This window comes from Poecilia mexicana, unplaced genomic scaffold (genome assembly GCF_051168715.1).
Source record: "Poecilia mexicana isolate PSO_F unplaced genomic scaffold, ASM5116871v1 scaffold_7, whole genome shotgun sequence".
In the NCBI taxonomy this organism is placed as follows: domain Eukaryota; kingdom Metazoa; phylum Chordata; class Actinopteri; order Cyprinodontiformes; family Poeciliidae; genus Poecilia; species Poecilia mexicana.
In genome coordinates, this window is record NW_028263376.1 from 12,957,185 (window position 1) to 12,977,412 (window position 20,228).

A 20,228-nucleotide genomic window follows, 5' to 3' on the forward strand; every position below is an offset into this window, starting at 1 on the left:
CCTGGGCTTAACTGAATGGCAGCCCCGGTTTCTTGACAGAATGGAGCTACCGTACCGGACCCATTACCGGCTCTCATTTCGTATTCTGCCCCAATAATTAATTTGAAGCATGTTGAAACCTGCAGTTCTCAAAAATTAAAATGATGGCCTCAAAAGTGATTCATGTGAAATAATTAGACATATGAATTTTCAAACAAGATATTAAGTTCTGGTTACTTCTTGGTTTATGGTGGCTGAAAAGTGAAAAGCTTAATCAGCTTAAAATGTGCAGTAATTTACGGTGGATGGGGGGGGACGTTTGTAGATTTTGTTTTAAAGAGTAAAAAAAGAATATTCAAGACAAAAATATAAAGAATATATTTTCTGTAAATCTCTATTTAAGCCATATTCTCATCCCATAACTGCTTTTGCAGTATATATATGGGTTTCTCTTGGATAGACTCACACAAAGTAATGCATAATTAACTACACATGGCTTTTAAAATGTTTTTCTAAACACAAACCTGAAATGTGTGGCGCGCGCATGCAGCTCTGGAAAAGATTAAGAGACAACTGAAAATGATCAGCTCCTCTGATTTTACTTTTTATAGGTATATGATTGAGTAGAGTGAACATTGTTCTTTTACTCTGTGAGCTGCTGACATGTCTGTGATCTCTTCCTTTTTTTTCCAGAGTTGTATGTTCAACCACCTTTACTCTGGCACCCCAAAGTAAAATCAAGTGCAATCAACCATCACCTAATTAGAAAAGTTTTAATCTTGGTAAATCCAGCTGCTCTGTAAAGCTCTCGTAGGTTTCTGTGCAAACATTAGGGAACAAATGACATCCAGAAGGCTAAGTCACACAGCAAACTGAGTTTTTTAAAGGAGGGGCCGATTTAAAACAGTATATCAAACTTTAAACGTCTCAATGAGCCCCGTTTGATCCAGATGAAAATGGAAAGATTGGCATGACTGCAAACCTATAAACAGCATCATGCTATGGGGTTGTTTTTCTTCTGCAGGGACAGAGAAGCTGGTCACAGTTGATGGACAGATGTATGGCGTTAAGTGCAAGACAATCCTGCAAGGAATCACGGTCGAGGTTCATCTTTCAGCAGGGCAACAGACAGAGTTACAATGAAATGTTTTAGGTGAGTTTATGTGTTGTTTGTTGAAGTGGCTTAAAAAGCTGATGCTTACAAATGATTCCCATCTAAAATGACTCACTTTGAGCCAGCATGAAAAGAAAATGGGTGAAACTGTCAAAATTTACTGTACACGTGTAAGACGGTGGAGACAAAAAAAGAAAAGTATGATTTTCCTTCTTGTTTATAGCTTTGTGTTTACCGTGACATAAAACCTATAAGCTACCTTGAAATCTATAAACTGGCAAAAAATGTGAAGAAGTTCAAGGGGAAAGAGAACACGCACGCCGAGCCAAGACCCCAGTTCAACCTTTGACTTCCTGGTAACACCACTGTTTTACATTAGTCTTACACCCACATGGAAGTGCAGGGGGAAAAGAAAAAAAAAATCTCTTTTCATAGCTAACATATGAGCCACATCTGTCAGCCAGCGCCTCCTGGGACGCAGCGAACAAGCCGACAGTGAGGAGTGAAACGATGAGGGGGGAAAAGTCTGACGGAACAATAAAGAGGTTACAGTAGCTGCAGCGATGCCTTCACGTCTCCTCCTCGGCTAGTTACTCCTAGTTTGGCTTCGGCCAACTACCAAAATTCTCACCCTGAAAACAATCATCTCCAGGTCACCCCCCCGCCCCCCGCCGACCCTCCTCTTTACACCGAGGCGGCTACACTGTAGCAGAGGGGCTACGGAAATTTGAAGACTGCTGAGCCAAAACAGATCACTTCAAAGCGGCTTATTTAACGCTTGCTAAATTTTTCATCACAGTCGCTTAATATCCTGGGGAAGCAGAGCTTTTGAAGTTGCTGTGAGACCGCGGATGTTCTCCTTACAATTCTTTTTCTCCTCCCTCTGCTGTCCTAAAATCCCCAAACCTAAACACATAACACACAGCCGGCGCACACTATCTGTGCCAACATGCACCCGCTGACTGACAGCGATGCACCGACTGCACACACAAACCGCACGCTTGCATACTTACAGACAAACACACATTTAGTCATTCGAGGCCTGGGTTGAGGACACAGAAAGTAAGTAGCTGGTTTCATGCCAGGAAGGACACTCGAACGCTGCTGCAGATCAGATGCAAACGCGACAAAAAAGCACCCGACTGTACACAGGTGAGATCAGATAGCAGTCCTCTGGCTTCTTATTTCCAACAGAGTCAAAATTAGCAGAAGCGAAAAAGAATTTGGATTGAAAAATGCTATAGCTTCTTTTTATTATTTTTTTTATCATATTTTTCTAAAAGTTTCTTTTTTAGGTGTGAAAATTATTTATAAACAGACCAAAGGCAAAAAAAAAAACAAAAAAAAAAAAAACAGTGATTGTTTTGGGTTTTGTTTTTATTCCTATCACAAATTAGTATAAATATGCAAAAAAACAAAAAAACAAAACATTGAGATATTATGCTATGGTTGCTGTAATTGAAGCCCTATTTTTTTCTTTAAATCCACATCATACCTTCCAATCTGTAGATGACACAACAGCGACAATGTTTCTCTCTTATTTATCGGGCTTTTAAAGATGCACAGTCTGCTGGAACCAAGTCTTAAACTAATACTTGTACAAATAAATGTCACAAAGCCTTACTATAAACTCAGCAGAAATGTGTTGCAGCAAGAAAAACGAGCTTCGATCTGGAAAGCTGCGAAGAACACTTTTTGTGGAAAATGTTCGAATTCTGTATGTAAAACAAAAATTAGGATGAACAAGGTGCGACAATGGTCTCTGAATCGTAATAGTTTGATTTATGAGATTAAAACTCGTGGTCTTAGTATGTTATCGATGAAACAATGTACACAGCTGCAGCATTTTGGAAACAGCTTGGTTAACGTACATCTATACAGGCATGATAATTAGCCACGTGCTAATCACACCTCAGACCGAACGCCGCAAATGCAGATCGCGAGACGAGGTGTGATCGCTGACACAGATATGGATCAATTGTCAATGAGTGACTGATTTTGATCAGGACCATAATCCAGTGTTTGAGATTAGATCAGTATGTTGTGATTCATTGCTTTGAAATTACCCATTAAGGTGAGTTGCAGCATTTGTTCAACCTGAATACAACGTCTTTGTTTTGCTAAAGACTGAAGCAGATTAAGCAAAGTTTTTGCAGTTATGTAAAAAAAAAAAAAAAAAAAAAAGCCCTCACCTAAATTCAGGAATGTGCTTCAGTGTTTATGCTTTTTAACCATAGTTGAGGGGATAGCTTATTACTCCTCAAGTCATAATTTCAGAAGACGAATCATGTAGTGTGGAAAAGATGCTACTTTTTTAGACGGGTCAAATTACTGGACATTCCACCCATTGACATTTTTTTTTTCATGAATTTGAACTCCTTTCTGAGTTTCCCCATCATCAGAAAAAGATCTTCATCTTCAATTATGCAACTTGATATGTAGATACATACTGCGAGTTAAGGTGAATAAGTGAAATGGGATCTTCTGATTGTTTTTTAATACTAGTGAATATGAGGGAATGAAAATATTTCAAAACATAATTTGGAGGTTTAATTTGTTAAATTATTATTTTTTTAATCATAGACTGATGGATAAAGATAAGGAAAATTAAGATTCCCAAGATTAATGCTGGTCAATGTTTAATTAAATAATTTCCTGTTTATTAAACATCTGAATTGTTCTGTATCTTATTTTGATCAGTTGACTTTGAAAACATTTCGGGTCAGAACCTGATCAAACCACATTAACTTTGACCGTCTATTAGTTTATATACTGGAGTAACACATTTTCCAAACTACTGTCACTGCATGCTAATTTTAAAATGTCCAATATTTATTTTTTTAGCAAAATAGTTGTAAGATTAAAAAAAAAAATACTGTGGATTTCTTTCAAGTTTCACCCATAAATGCACAAGTATTTGCCACACTGATGGGGTGAGCAAAAGGTCTAAGGAGGGTGGGGGTTGTTGAAGGAGGAAAATGCCAGGATGGAAGTGACCAAAAGGCAACAGCGGCGGTTTTCAGCGGCCGATATCCGGCTGCACTGAGGAGGAAGCGTCTCTAGAGCAGCCTCTGTAACTGCAGGTCCAGAGATGCCCCTCTGGGTTGTGCGGCGGCAGAGGCTGCGGCGTTGCCCCCCTGAGCCGGGGCCTTTTGCCACCAAAGAGAGTCCGTTCAGTGTGCCAGGGCCTTCTGATCTGGGCGAGGTGAGTCAGAACCTGTTAACATGACTGCTGTCCCCGGTCTGACACACTGCGCTGTTTGACATGGCCATGTGCACATGAATGTTACACAAGTGTGAGACTGTGTGTGTGTGTGTGTGTGTGTGTGTCTGCTCTCTTCCTCCTGTCCCTCCCAACCCTGCCAGCACTCCCTTTCCTCTCATCCAGATAAAATCCTTTCAGACACAAATTTCAATTATTCACCTCATCCAAATAATGCCATGTGACAAGAATTATCCCTACTGTAATAATCCACTTAACTGGGAAAGAGCAGCTCATCAAAAAGAGAAAAGAGAAAAGGCGCTGGAAGTGAGGAGGGTGGCGGTGGTGGGACTTGTCAGCCGGTCTCGAATCAGGACCTTTGCAACGAGAATTTCCTCCCTTTTTGAGGAGGCCGCCTTCAAGTGCGCCGGGATGATGAAATTGAAGTAAATTGAAAGAAAGCCTGGGAGAATGCTCCCACAATCAATAAACGCAGGATTAAATTAGCCTTGGCATGAAGGGATGATGGGGGGAAGATGAAGAGTGAATGGTGGCGAATGACATTGAGACATGCTGGCTGAACAACACAACCTGGGTGTTGTGCCCATACAAGGACGCAGAGTGTACCTGGGAAGTAATCCATCCCATTTAGGGACAAGAGCACGCCTAATAAACACTTTCCTATAATCATTATCAAAAAAAAAAAGAAAAAGAAAAGAAAAGAAAAGAAAAACTACTGATGCTCATTGTTGGTAGAAGTCACGGCTATCACTCAAACCTGAGCTACCCAAGCAAGGAGCTGCTGCTCAGTCTATTTTCTGATTAAACTGATTTTTCAGCAAATCAAGCAAATCAAATCAGCTCTGAAGACAACACAGATATGAAATTCTTATTTTTTTAATTCTCAATTTGTTTCCATTCTAACAAACAAAAAAAAAACACACACATAAGATTATCTCTGATAATGTGTGATGCAAAACATTTTGTCTGCCAACTTGTCTAAGCACACATGATTAGTAACACTTGCACAATCGTAAGATTAAGCATTAGTATAAATATCTGGACTAACTGAGAATCCGTAGTGTCTTTTCGTTTTGTCATGTATTTTTACATAACCATGTAAAATATTACAGCCTATTTCGATTCAGCTACCTGCCTCGTCTGCATCTCCATTAAACCCCCACGCTTTAGCCAACTAACTCAGAGGAAGTTCTTCGTCCTTACCAGTGCTTCTCTGGGCCGAGCTGTCCCGTCATCTCCGGACGGAAGGCCAGACTGCAAAGACAAACAAACAGCGGTGTTACGGTGCCATCTGCTGGACAACAGAGGGACTGACGGCTAGGACGTTTTGCTATGAAAGATGCAAGTGTGAGCTGTTTTATATCCAAAAAGTAACTGAACATAGGTAGTAATGGAAATATTTATTTATAATCATTTATATTATGCATTTGTCATTTAGTAAATTTACTAAAAAGCTCAGAAAAGAAAAACTAATTGACTGAATACACTGAATAATTAAGACACATTATTAATGTTGCACAAAACGACTTCTACTATGAATTTTAAAAAATCCTATTCAGTTCATCAGCATGTGTAGTTTTGCACTTGTTTGATTTTCTAATTATTTTTGACAGATTACCTGATCTTTTTTTTCCCAATGATTAACAACCATTATATGATTTATTAAAATTTAAATTTGAAGTTTTTTTTTCTTTTATCATTCTCCTTAGGATTTTAGCATATATCCTTCTTCAATTATTTTTTTTCTTAAACATGGAGAGCTCATTAGCTCTTTGGTAGCTGTTAACTGCTTTTTTACTGAGCGTGTTGCCCTAATTGTGTATGAAAAATCCTCTATAAAAAAGCAAATATACCTTCAGTTCTAATTACGCAGTTAAATCTCAGTAAATTAGAATATCACCTAGCAGTTAATAAATTACACCTGTTTGATTTAAACAGTGAAGATTCATTGCACAGAGTGATACATGTCAGAGTTTTATTTTCAATTTGATGATTATTGCTTACAGGTAATGAAAACCCAAAATTAAGTTAGAATTTTCAACCTTATCCTAAAATGCAGTGATGTATTCATTGCACCAAAATGGGACATTTATCAGTTAGAAGATTAAACACATACTCAGAGATCTTTTAGAAATAGTACAAAAAATATAAATAAGTCTAATATGGAATGAAAAAATATATATCTGACAGTAGGAAGAACTGCTATATTTTAGTATCAGAGCAAAAAAAAGGAGTGAAGACCTAAAAAATAAAAAAAATTTAGGTCAATTTGTCCTGCTTTGGACAAATTGAGGTAAGAGTATAAAAGTAAAGAAGCACCAACAAGGCTTTTCCTGGCCAACAACATTTCTAGCTTTTTTTAGACATAAAACCCGCTAATTCTGGGGGGGGGGTTCCCTCCAAAGGACCAAAACATATAAGCAGGAAAAATTTAGCTGGAGACTCTGCAGTACAAGTAGTATTGTTGACCTACAGGATGGTTATTTATGCATCAGGAAAAAATTTTTTGTTGTCAGTAGTTGACCTATCAAACAAGGCTGATAAAGAGAAAACCAATTTGATTGGTAAAACAAGAGCAGTAAGATATATATATATTTTTTTTTAAAAAAAAAGCAGAATAATCTGTAGAGATAAACTTTGGCAAATGTTTCATTTCTAAAGTTACATGGATGTAACAGATAGTTCAGACTGATTCATTAGACCAGGGTTTTTGTCAATTTACAGATTAATTTAGCTAATAATCGCAATGTTAATATCTGACATAATATAAGCTGAGGGGCTCTAATTTTGTTGTGCATGATTATTATATTGTAGTTGTCACTGTGAGAATTCACTGATGGTTTAGTAGTCAACATACATTCCATCTTTACCTTGTGTTTGGTAAGTTTACTGCATGTATTTACAATGCAATCATGTAACTTATCAGCCAAACGATAGACAACCATAGCTAATAACTGCAGTCAAATGTTTAGAGAATCAGCAACAAACTTCTACCAGCCAGCCTTGTGATCCCTTTTTGAATGACCTTTCCCCTGCACACACCAACAACTACTCATGACAGTCATGACTCCATGTTCAAAATAGAAATAAAAAAAATACTCAGCAACGTGGGAGCGTTATAAATGATAGGACACTAACGTAAACTAACCATGTTGCATGTGAAAACATAAGGCCTACCCTACAACTTATTTAAAGCCACTTATGTACAGCAGTTTGGGTGAAAAGAAACTTTTAAAACGCTCCCTAGCTAGCATGCTAGCTAGCAAGCATGCTAGCATCCATTAGCTGAGCAGTTACTGAAGTAGTCGCTCAAAGGGCTAATGCGTAAAAGCAACATTTAGAAGCAATTCTGAAGAGCTCCCAATGATATCTGGAGGACATGAGGTAAATGTTGGGTGATAGACAAAGAAAGACCTGTGTTGGTGGATCAGGTTGCTCGGTGGATGCCATCTTCCCAGCCCCCCGATAGGTCGACGGTATCACGCTCGATTGCTTTTCCTGAAGATGGCTCTTTTTGTTTGTAACGTTCATATAAATGCTTACTGTATTTTATCTCTTACATGAGTCCTATCAGTGTCTTGGCTGCTAAAACTCTCGAAAATGTGTATGTAAACTGTAGCCTTTGCATGTTTTTGTGCTGTCATCGTTTCTCTCAAACTTAAATGCATAAAGTAAAATAAAGTGTTTGTAATTTAGCTGACTTTGTCTCTTTTTCAAGACAAGAGTATGTAAAAGCAAATGTAATCTTGATTGACTGTTTTGTTGTTGTTGTTTTTTTTATTTTTGCAACATTGTTTTCTCGTTTTCTTGTTAAAAACGTCACATCCCAGCATTCATCGCGCTCAAGTGGCGGTTCCGCATTCGAATTGGCAGAAGTAGCCTAGTTGAAAGCTTAGCACGGTAGTTTCGTGGTTTCTAGGTTGAAAACTCAAAATCAGTGCAGGACTCAAAGCTTGAGGCTTATAATGACAGATGGGAGACCCTGCAAAGTGTGTAACTTCACACGTCAGAAATCATACGGAGTGATTGTTCCCTCGTTGGATGATCTGAAGAAAAAAGGTAAGTTGCCATGAGTTAAGCATCTCCGAGGAATTGTGACTAAAACGAACAGGTTGTGTTAGATGGCATTTGGATTATTTTCATGTAGTTCCACTTGCGTTTTTTGTCCATTTCCCTTTGGTTTTGCACCTCAGATGAGAGACAACGTGGAAGTGAAAGGAAAGACAGTTATGATGGTGGAGATATTCGGGACCCGTGGTGCATTCACTACTCGATCATTTGCTTATCAATCATGATCACTCACAGACTTGTTTCTGTGTGCAGAAACAAGTCTGTTTCAGTCGTGTTCGAACCTGCAGGTTTTAAAACTTAGAAATAAATCCCCTGTTTGTGTTCATTCCTAGAAAGCTAGTCACCAGATCACTGAAGCCGTTCAGCCTCTGCCCATCAAAGGCATTTGATTTACTTGGGTTGCGCCTGCTGGCAGCCGTAGCCGTTCAACCTTTGAATAGCTTTGTGAAAAACAAGTGACAGTAAATGTCACTGCTGACGTACGAGACACACCAAAAATCAGCCTTTTTTGTGTGTGGGTTTATTGCATAAACTGTCACTAAAAATAGATGACAAATGTGCAAGTCGAAGGGGAACAAATACCTTTGGTTGGCATTGTAGAGTTCCTCGATTACAATTCCGGTGGTGTTATGACTAGATTGTTTCAGAGTTACTTAGGTGGACATGCTATTTAGTTCATTATCTGTTAACTTAAAATTGCTCTCCCTCCAACAGGATGCGAGTTTCTGGGAGTGAGCCCCTCTGCCCCTGTCACTGTGGTCCTTGAGGGTGATGGGACCATAGTAGAGGATCAAGCCTACTTTTTGTGTTTGCCTTTTAACACCAAGTTCATGCTGCTGCATGACAAAGAAACGTGGGCTCCAGCTCGCAAGAGTAAGCAGGTTGATTCATCGTAAGCCTGGATTCTTACTCTGAATCCAGAGGAAAAAAATGCACATTTTATGTGTTTTGTTGCTCTCTTCGCTGTTATTACAGTTGATGGCGGCACGGCTTGGATGGCGAGAGAGTCTGTGGTTCTGGAAGCCGATGCCGTCGACTCCTGCATTGCTGAGGCGCCATGGTGGAATCTGGCACTGCAGCTGAAGCAAGACCTGACCAGTATCATTCTCATGTCTGAGGGAGACCTACAGGTACGGGCAGGATTTCACTGTTTCACTTTAGAATCCTGTGTTGCAGATTAGAAATAAGGCCGCTTTAAAAAAAAAAAGAAAGAAAGAAAGAAAGAAAGAAAAGGCATTCTAATAGTTCTTCTTTGCCATTTTAAGGTTGATTGTTCAAGCGGGGTCAGTTTTCATCCGTTCATGCTTTCACATATCTGTGTCATTTAAAGAGAACGCTGTACTTTCCTCTCCCAGTCTTTAGTGGAGGCGCCGTGCTCTGAACTAGCCTCTGCCCTGGGCTTCCAAGAGAAGAAGGCAGAGGAACTTCAGGAGACGCTGCAGAGGGTTTTGGATCGCAGGGAGGAGGAAAGGCAGTCGAAAGAGCTGCTCCAGCTGTACCTCAAAGCTGTGGAGAACGAGGACAGACAGCAGGGAGCCACAAGTCCTTCTAGTCAGGACGGTAAGGAAAATAAATGTGCAGTTACTACTTTTTTTAAATGTATTTTTATTCTGCCCACATGGAAATGGTTATCGAAAATGACGATGGCAAATGGTTAAATGTTCCTAGCTGCTTGGGAACAAGAAGAGTACAAAGCACTAAAATGTTTCAGTTTTTTTTTATTTTTTATTTATGGGTTGCTAATAATTATAAATAAAAAGAAAACAATGTTATTTTTATTGTAGGGCTTTTTTCTCTACTGAATAAATCTATTATGTGAGATTATGCTACTGTAATAAAATAGAAATGTATTCTTAGGCATTTTGGAGACATTAATGAGTTTTCAAACATCAATATCTTACTACACAAAGCTTTTTCAACAGGCAAATAATTGCCTTAATTTAAAAGAAAACAATGTTAAGGAGAAAATTAAATCGTTTTTTAGGGGTAATTTTCTAGATTATATTTTAGAGATCAAATGTACTTTCTTCACATTTTGATTGCTTATGGTGGCTTGTTGCACTTTTACCCTTTGGTCACTAGATGGAGTCATTGCAGCTCCTCAATAATCCCTAACATTTCAACCAATTTACCGCAATCTATACTGAATATAAGAGAAAACCCGTTTCAATATGTCAGGTGCTGGAGATGTGGACATGCCGGACGGATTGGAGGCGGACTCTGCGTCCGAGTTCATGTCCAGGACACTGATGGTCCTGAAAGGCAAAACCAGCCCAGAGACCAGACTCTCCACTGAGGATTTGCAGGTATTCTTCTCTCCCCACTGCTCTATAACGGCTTAGATTATCTAAATACAATAAAATAAAAACACCTGTATCAGAAAATCCAGACCTCTACAAAGCCACTGAATTGCAACAAAAGCACAATCCAGCTGTTCCATGAACTCTCCTATGTCCTATTTTTCTTGTCTCATTCCACAGCCAGTTATATATGTGTATATGTATATGTGTTAACCAACCTCTAATTTAAAGCAATTCAAAAGCTTTATTTGTTCTCATGCAGCTGGCCGCTAGTGTTCAAAATGTCTGATTAATCGCCAGGGGAGCCTGAACCGTCTGCAGGAAAAACAGCTTATTATTCATCAGCAGGCTGAGTGGGCCTGTGGTCCTGGAAGCGCACTGATAGGGGAAAAATTGAGGCAATCGTTTCACACCCCAACTTTGAGCGGCGCGCTTGTTGCTCAGGGCGCACATTAATACCAGCGAGCCCACTGAGTCTGACGTGTAAAAATACCTTAAGGAGACTACAGCTGGCAAGGGTACTGATACCTTTTAAATATTTTCCCATGGTTTGACGTTACAACCACTTTTTGACTCTCTTGACGCATTTGTGTCTTACCAGCTTTGCAGACTCGAAACCTCCCAGTTTCGAGTCGTTTGCCGCTCTCAACGGTTTTCTTTGCACCACAGCCCTGCATTGAACCGCATTTGTCTTCCCTTTAACTCTGACCAGCTTCACTGCGCCTACCGAAAAACAGTATCTCCACCATGTGTGTTTTTGTGTAATGATGTACAAGTGTCAGTTCTCCGTCCTACGTGGCTTTGGACCGCCGGACTTCTTTACACGATGGTTTCCTGTGTGCCACCCATGAGGTTTTAATTGCTGCATCCAAATTCCTCGTGTAGATTTCCTGTGTTTGAAGTTTTGTTCGGCTATGTGTGCTTCCAGGCGGTAGTGAGCAGAGGGCTGGAAGCCATGCAGCAGGTGCTGGGTTGGGACGCAGGCAGGACCGCCGCGCTGCTGCAGGCCTGCGAGGCGGAGCTGTCGACGCGCCTGCAGCAGATTCAGGCCATGCAGTCCATCAGCGGCACGCAGCAGGACGACGGCAAACCCAGGCAGGGGGCGGGAACAGCGACCCAAGGCAGCAGCTAGGTTTGACCGAGCAGAGACTGATAAGGATTCACACTAACCTGCCTCGGGGTCAGCAGAATGGGATTTGCTCTGTGTTGCTGTTTATGTAGCTCCTGCTAAGAATGTGGAAGGTGTGGATCTCTGCGTCGTTTTGAGAGCACTGAGAAAGCAGTGAAGTTGGTGGATGCCTGGAAGAGCGCCTGGGCTGATTTGCACAAATGTGTTCAGTTTGAATATGAACCACTTTTTGATTTCAATATTTGTGTTATGTTGGGGTGATAGCTACAGACAAACATATGCTTATAAATATTAACATGCTAGCTCCCAGTAGTCTTAGGGTGGTTTTGCTGAAAGTTAATGTCATCCAGTACTTGGCAGGGATCGAGAGCTGAAAATGCCACAATAAATAAATGCTTACATATTTGTTTATATGTGGCAGTTAAAAAATATTGGTATTGTAGTCATCAAATAGTTACCCATCATTACGGAAATATTTATAATTCTTAAAATCCACAATTATATCTTCTGATCGTCCTTTTAAAGTTGAATTCAATCATAAAAGCTTATTTAATGTAGTATTTATGCAATTATCTCATAGTCCTGAATTGCAGCACATGGTGGGTTTTTTGTTGTTGTTTTTTTTTAACTTGTGAGCCGTATTCTTTAAAATCGGTGGCCTGGACTAACTCAACTACAGGCAAAGTGATTGGCCTGCTGTCCATTAACCAATCCAACATCAGAGAGTGATTCACACATTGGGGTATTTTTTTTGTTTTGTTTTTTGTTTTTTTAGCAAAAGACAAACAACTGGATGTTTGTCTAGCTGTTTACTTTATTTCCTGATGGGCCGTAGATAAGGGAACTGACATAATTAAATAAATGTTGAAGTAAAGTTTAACATACAAGGAATTCAAGCTCTAATTAATGATTTCTGTTTTTCGTATTTAAAACCTTACTGACAGATAAATGTTAACATTTTAATCAAAGCATCACATGTACAAGTTTGAGTCATTTTCTGGATTGTGGCACCTTCAGCCCCCCCACATTTAAAGCAAACTAATCAATACGCTGGTTTATGTATTGTCCACTAGATGGCACTGATCAGGGTTTCTGCAGTGTACCAAAACATTAAATAAAAATATATAAATACACTAGCTTTTAAATTTGCATTAGTTTATATAACAGATTTGTTTACTCGTTCATTTTCAGTTTTTATTTTTTGCTTCTGAAAACAGTTTAGACTTTAAAATAAAACTTATTGTAATGTCATCCACTACCAGCTTGTTTTTTTTGTTTTTTACTGTGAATAACGAATGTTTACTTAATGTTTGGGTAGAAAACAGGTCAGTTGTTTGGTCAGTTGCTGTTTTAGGTTAACTGTATGCAGTAAGCATTGGTGTAAAAGTATTGTACTCGTATTCCTAGGGATTGGTTATCTTGCCAAGCTAAGTGAGCTACGTTATTTATTAATTTGGATTAAATCATTTCTTGCTATTCATGCTTGTCCTAAATTTGAATAATATTGGTCTTAATAATATTCTAAAAAGGTTCATACTTTACTTTTTGACACTCACAGATACCCTTAAATATGTCACTGTTTAACAATAAATCTAGAAATTGTGTTTTGTAATCTTGAGTATGGTACTCTGGTGTTCACTTTCTGCTTTCAGTTATATTAGATATACAATTAACTGGAGAATTTTGTTACTGTTTTAACTAAAAACTGCTTTGCCTTGTCTATTCTCTAAGTTAGGCTAGTTGCAGTTAGCTTCATAGATAGCAATTGGTTGTGAAACTGTTCTTATAAATAAATATAATTTCTTCCCAGAGATGGACAAAGTGCTCCTCTGAGTTTGTCAAACTTCTCCTTTTTAAATCTGCCAATGTACTATATTTCAAGATGACAAATATGCTCCATGTTTCATCAGATGCAGCATTTTAACAGAGTTAAAAAAAAAAGGGATTTGGATTAGCTAGAGGAGCTACTTCAAGGCCAATCAAATGGCATCATTTAGTTTGTTTGGGGAACAATTTTCATGTGTTCGCAATGATGCGCTCAAAAATCCAGGGCGACTTTTACAAAACTTGAAGCATCAATCGGATGCAGTTTGCTACATATACATTCCTTTAGTCCGATTTCCTTACTTATCGGATAAAAAGGAATTGTTTTCTTTCTTACAGCAAATTCTATCTGAAAAACATAAACAGCCTTCTGCCTGAGCACAGTCGTACAGCACCGCCAGAAACCAGATAACACTACCAGATTAACACGTTATCTATGCACTGTGGATGATTGGATGATTTAAGTGTATATCTTGCCTACAATCCTGACAGTCATGTGTTGGTCTGATGGATGTGTGATGTAAGACTGTGTGTGTTGGTCCGTGTGACACGAACACGCGGTAGGTTCTCTGTTGCGTCCTCTTACCTCTGGAACAGCGAACAGAATCGATGGACTTATTTTTACTTACGTAATCTTTTGCCGTTTTTTTTGTGTGCGAGATTATAATGCAGACAAAACGTGCTCACTTCCCAACTGTCCTAGCGCAATTAGTGAGAATTGTGTCTTTTGCAAAAACAGTTGAGCTTCGGTGTGAAGCGGACCCCGTTGCTTTTTCATGAATAGTTTTTAAAGCAGATTCTTCTCCAGGACACATCAAGGTGTAACATCTGTATGATAGGATGTAAGGGCTACGTTTTAACATGTCTTTTGGTAAATAAATGCGTCTAAAGTTTCCGTCTTGTCCTCATTTGTTGTGCACCAGTTTTGTATGTTTCTGCATGAGCACACGAGTTCTGAGCTTTTACTGCTGCTGGGGCTTTTCCCTCCAACAGCTACGTAATGGGAATCATGGTGTGCGTAATTCCTGTGAAGCTGGCTCCACCTCGGCTGAACAGTTTGGCGCGAGCGTGCTGTAGTATCTGAGCAGTCAGCTGCACTGCGCTATCGTATGTCACGCTGTCTGTAAGGACGAGATGGTGACTCGAGAGCGCTCAGGTAAGCACCCGGGTCCCCCGAAGGGCTGTCACGGCACGTCATGCTGGAAACAAATCTTATCCTGTGTGGCTCAGCTGAGATCTTCTGAGTTTGAGGAAATATGAGTCTGTTGTTTAATCACACACAAAAAAAAAAAAACTCAGAGTAGGTCTAATAAAAAGTGAAAACAATAAATTGAACCAAGCAATTTGCAAAGAGGCAAAAGTGTAATTACTGTCTTGGTAAAAATGAATGAGCTGAATGATGCATGAAAGAGTAACCCCCGACCTTTTCACATTTGATCACAAACGTCTTTTGCAATTCTTGATGTGCTCCAACACAAAATGGTGAATATTTGAAGTGGAAGATGATAAATTGTGTTTTTGATTTATTGGCTGCTTTTCTGGTAAATACTTGTTTTGCCTTTGCCTTGTAGGTGAAAAACCCTGAGCTGTGGCTGATGGATTGAACAGTACTCTGAGAATTTCTTTCGTAATCCAACATTTCCTTAAGCTTCTCCATAACTTTAGTCCAGTCCTATCTGCTGTGTCTTCTGGTTGCTGACCAGAACAGCCAGACTCAGAATAAATACCTTTAAAACTCACTTGTCTGTAAATAAAGTCCTCCTCTGTGAGATGTAATTGTACCCTCACTGTGTCTGATTAAACTGGGTTGAACACAAATGCATGACGACTTTAATATGTTTTAAACCCAAAAAATAACTGAGCTTCCACACAGTAAAAATGCCGGTGTTGAATTAACACCCACAGTGTTAATTTTAACACCAACAAAGTGTGTATATGTGTCCAAGTCAGCTGGTGTTAAAGTAACACTTTTGAAAGTGTTAAAAGATTGACACCCATTTTTTTGTTAAATTAACACCAGACATTGTTAATATTCAACAATAGCGAGTGTCACATTAACATTACAACGGTGTTAGTGTTAAAATATAATGTTAAAAGTAACACCAGTGTAGTGTTGATCGCAAAACATAATGTGGTGTTAAAAAGGTAAATAATTGACCCCACAAGGTGTCAATATCAACCAAATCCAGTAGAAAAATATTCAAAACAATACACAGAAATGGAAAGTTTACCTTTTATTAAACCCATTTCAATATTACAGACCTTCAATGCAGAGCTTATACAAAACAGCAGTGGGGCACAATATATGTTCTTTCATCAGCTGAAAACTGCCTGTCATAAGTCTGATAATCTATCAGATCAAAGACACAAATAACAGCAAACACATCATCTCTATTCTGAAAGCATTCAGATGATCATCGGTCTCAACACTCTCTGTACCAACATTGTCCACATAAACAGAATCTATGGCAATAGTTTCTCCATGTGCTTTCATCAAGTGCTACTTGAACCCAGAATATGTGTAAAAAACAGATGAACAACTATGTTCCCCACATTTCAAATGCAATTTGTGCCGTGGATACAAAGAATGACTAAATTTCAAATGCTGAAAAAGATTAGAAGAATTTCTGTGCTGAACCTTACAAATGTAACATATTGGTATACTTAAGTGTTGTTAATTCTCACTCTGATTTCCTTGACTCTGGGGCTCTCCTTTGTTGTCACATCAATCCCATAAACTGTTGTTTGGATGAATGTGTAGAAGTTGAGGAGGGCTGCATCGTAGGACATAGCAAACACAAAGTGCGCCTTAAACAGTTCATCGAAGGCAGCCACTGCAGTCTGTGCCACACAAGGAATGGGCTTCTGATCCAGGATGATGTAGAACTTCTGAATACTGCTCTTCTTTTCTCCAACACAGAGGAGGAACGGCTGTGCAGATCCAACTTTGCCAAGGAATGTCGCCATGCTTGTCCCCACCTAAGATTGAGAGACACATTAGAAAAAATGGTTTTAGTCCCTTCACAAGCAACAAATTAAGAACACTTTCCACCTTCCTTTAGCTGTGAACATGCCACAAAAGGGGATGTGACTTGCAAGAAAACTGTTGTGAGCTTAAGTGAAAAGATTGCTTCTAATGGGCTCATACAATTCTTTGTGCCATTATGTTCCCACAACCAATTTTGTCATAAAATTAACCCTGATCCCTCCCTCCCACTCCAAAAATAGCTATAAATTCATAATACAAATAAAAAATAATGACTTTACATTATTTACATTACATTTACTTTAAGTGAAGCACAATTCATGTCAAAAACATACCTTCATAAACTTCACAACACGATCAGCTGCCTCAGTTGCACCAATTTTTACATGTTTCTTCCCTTTGGCGGTTGGAGGCAAGAGATGAACCAGCAGAATGGCTGCCACGTCTCTATCCCATTCTGATAAAATCATAACACAAGCCATGTTTAGAATTACCGTATGAAAATGCACACTGTTGAAAATATTTATCTATTAATACATACCATAATCACTTGATTCCTCCTGAGCAGACAGAAGGTCATCCAGGTGAACACTCTGTCGAAGGCTTTTGCTGACAGTGATGACCTTCGGTTTGTAGAACGTTGGCCATCTTGTAATGAACTTCCCTGAGATGTCTTCTCCAAAGAGCATGATGAAGTCCTGCTCAATCTAGCAGAAGAAAAAATACCATCAAAACCCAATTCAAAAGTTCAGTTAATTAAATCTGAGACTTTCTCACCAAGCCTGGTGTATCCAAGAATCTTGGGAAGTGATCCAAGATGAGTGATGACTGGTCCAGATAATGTAGCATGTTCTGTCTATGCTTAAATGTTGCCTTCATTTTCTCCTTAACAACGTCCTGGTCTGATGCATGCTTCATTATGGACATTGCTTCTTTACATCCATCATCAAACAGCTGTTCAGATGTTGAGGTCTCCCTCTGAGTTTTCGGGCCACCTTCATGAGCAGACCTGGAGCTCCTCTTGAAGTCACTTGCAGTGCTTCGCTGAACTGTTTTCAATCGATAGGCCAGGTAGCCCTGTCCACTTTGAGGATCGTAGAAATGCTCCTATCACAGAACAGAAAACACAAAATGTTGATTATATTGCGTTCAAAAGGACAATTACACAGGTAACTGACATTGTAGAAAAAAAAGGAAAAAAAAGATAGAAATCCAAATAGATTATGACCCAAGAAGAGAATCTTCAGGTACTCACGTAGCCAGTTGGTGAGCAATTATCTTTCAAATTGGGAAAGAGAGTGACAATTCCCAGGGCATAGGTAATGCGGACATTGACAGGAGGGTCTCTCCTAAAAAAACAATTCAATAAGAATATTCATGTTTCACATAGGGGTTAAACAAACTCACACCAATTAAGCAAAGGTTATGAATAGAAAACTCATTCTCAGTAATTACAAATTATTTGAATAATCATTATGTGTTTTCAAATTATTCTAAAATTTCTATGGATTTCATACATGTATGTGTTTAACTTTTAAAAGTACCATCAGTCAAAAATATCAAGGTTAAATTCTGGCCCCCAATCAGCAGGCTGAGGTTTATTGGTACATACCCATGACTTTCGATCATATCAGCCACTACAATATTGACAAGTTTCCTTCTTGTTGGATCAGAGAGACTTTTGGTCTTGTTGTATTCTTTTAATACATGTTCTCCCCCTGGTTTTTGGTGCAGAGCTACATAGACAATCTGCAACAGATTTCACATGTCATCCTGCTATGAATTTTAAAATGGATCATCATTCCATTTCCCACCTTGACACAACTTACATCTTTTGCCATCTTACTGTCAGGTGGTCCTTCAGCCAGTCGTCTTCTCTGTGCTCTGGTGTTCTCTGTGATCACTGTAGAAGATGAGCTTGAGCTTGGAGATTCAACTGACGAGGCTGACCCATCTTCAGAACTGAAGGAAGCATCTGTTACCTCACTTTCGTCAACGACGCCCACTGTATAAAGTTTAGAAGACTCATTAGAAAACAACTTAAAATGAACTTTTGATTTATATGTTTTTAAAATGCATTAGAAGGAACACTTGTTTTAATGCTTTTAAATCTTACCAAAGTGCTTAGTGACTACTTTGAAAGATACTGTAGCAGACCTCAGGAGTTCATCAAAAATATCAGCATCCACATCAACTCCAGAAGAGTCCTTTAGGTCTACACAGATTTCACTTGCCAAATTGAATTTAGCATGAACTGGAAGGAAACAAAAATACTCATTTTAACATGCTAATTTATAGCATATGGTTAGAACTGGTAAGGGCCAATTCATAAATAGAAAATATTTCAAATAATATTTTCAGACAATGAACTGGTGGTTGAAATTGTACATCTTTAATGTTGCCCATATTGTTGGCAGACAGTTTACCAAAATTTGACATGACCATTTTTATGAAAATAATAAGCATTCTGGACATGATTTCAGATAAAGAAACTACCTTAAGCTTACTTCATTTAATGCCAGCTGCCACAACAACATAATTAGTACTCAACTTACCCTCTTGTATGAATTTCAAGTAATCATAGCAGTCATCTGTCACTGGAACCCGAACCCATTTTTGGACTGTCTGATACTCCACTTGAACCAGCATTTCTGCATAACAAAAAAAGGACACGGTCGAAGTTTTGACACCTTACAGATATTTTAATCCAACCCTTTATCACTTCTACTATCACTTTGAACACGTTAGCTCTGTCCGCTATATAGAATTAGCTAGAGTGTTTGAGCTAGTTAGCTAGCCAGAGTCCGCTTCCCTAGCGGCTAGCCGTAACGTGGCTTTTTACACTCTTGCTTTGCTACTGCTATAGTCTAAGGAGCCCTCAAGGAGACACGGGGATCTCTTTTCCGCTCTCAAAAGTTTAGCTTTACCCTTACCTAGCAACACTTTATTGCTCGACGTAACGAACAACTTCGTTACGTCGAAGTTGTAACGAACAACTTCGCGAGGGAATAAAAAAAAATCCCCACATCCTCTCGGAGGCAAGCAGTTTGCAATGTTAACTTTTTTTATGCACACATCGCCAATATTTCAAATAATACCGCTTATTCATGGTTTACAATGACAACTATAACTTACCAAATATAAGAGAATTCAAATTTACCGTTCGCCTAGATTTGGCAAAACGGCGGGACCTTGAATTTGATTAATTTTCCATGCAAAATGGGTTAAATATAGTGCATTTGTTTAAGTCACAAACTAAAAAGCACATTTCCAACGAAACAATAGTCATGTATGGATATTTAGCTTACCTTTAATGTGCGAAAAGAAGCCGTACAGATCGAGTGACTGGTGGCGAGACGACAGAAAGTAGAACGTACTCTGCAGCCGTTACGCGGAGGCGGGGCTTAAGCAACACTAACCAATTAACACTGCAATTTAACAACGCAAATATGACGGAAGTTACACCGGCAGTGTTATTTTAAAGCTGTGTGATGTTAAAACAACACTCACACTCTTTATTTAACACTACACCTGAGATTTTAACACTGGCATTTTTACTGTGCACTTTTTCAAAACAATTGTGTACTACTCTATAGGCAAAG

At 38.9% G+C, this 20,228-nt stretch overlaps 3 protein-coding genes across 5 annotated transcripts in view; 1 reads left to right on the forward strand and 2 right to left on the reverse strand.

Annotated features, from left to right (window-relative positions):
* pex14 (peroxisomal biogenesis factor 14) overlaps nt 1–7,896 on the reverse strand; it is a 60,725-nt gene extending 52,829 nt beyond the window's left edge. For 2 of the 3 annotated variants that reach the window (XM_014990576.2, XM_014990573.2), the window contains exons 1-2: nt 7,731–7,892; nt 5,520–5,570 (exon numbers count right to left, since the gene is read on the reverse strand). In XM_014990576.2, coding sequence (XP_014846062.2) covers nt 5,520–5,570; nt 7,731–7,847 — 168 coding nt within the window. In that variant the 5' untranslated portion in view covers nt 7,848–7,892. Of the gene's footprint in view, nt 1–5,519; nt 5,571–7,730 lie in introns of all 3 variants that reach the window. The other variant, XM_014990574.2, reaches the window with a different exon arrangement.
* A 248-nt stretch (nt 7,897–8,144) lies between these two features.
* dffa (DNA fragmentation factor, alpha polypeptide) lies at nt 8,145–14,535 on the forward strand. Its single transcript, XM_014990577.2, has 6 exons — nt 8,145–8,375; nt 9,102–9,260; nt 9,363–9,517; nt 9,743–9,947; nt 10,566–10,693; nt 11,616–14,535. Exons 1-6 carry the CDS (start codon nt 8,282–8,284, stop codon nt 11,817–11,819), a joined length of 945 nt encoding a protein of 314 aa, XP_014846063.1. The 5' UTR covers nt 8,145–8,281; the 3' UTR covers nt 11,820–14,535.
* A 1,326-nt stretch (nt 14,536–15,861) lies between these two features.
* Nucleotides 15,862–20,170, reverse strand: LOC148158381 (uncharacterized). The gene is made up of 9 exons (XM_088007074.1): nt 19,182–20,170; nt 18,743–18,880; nt 18,456–18,631; nt 18,239–18,375; nt 17,882–17,975; nt 17,404–17,733; nt 17,168–17,333; nt 16,962–17,083; nt 15,862–16,619 (listed from the first exon to the last, which is right to left on the reverse strand). The coding sequence occupies exons 1-9, from the start codon at nt 19,273–19,275 to the stop codon at nt 16,305–16,307; spliced, it is 1,572 nt and encodes a 523-aa protein (XP_087863200.1). The 5' UTR covers nt 19,276–20,170; the 3' UTR covers nt 15,862–16,304.
* Between the last annotated feature and the right edge of the window lie 58 nt (nt 20,171–20,228).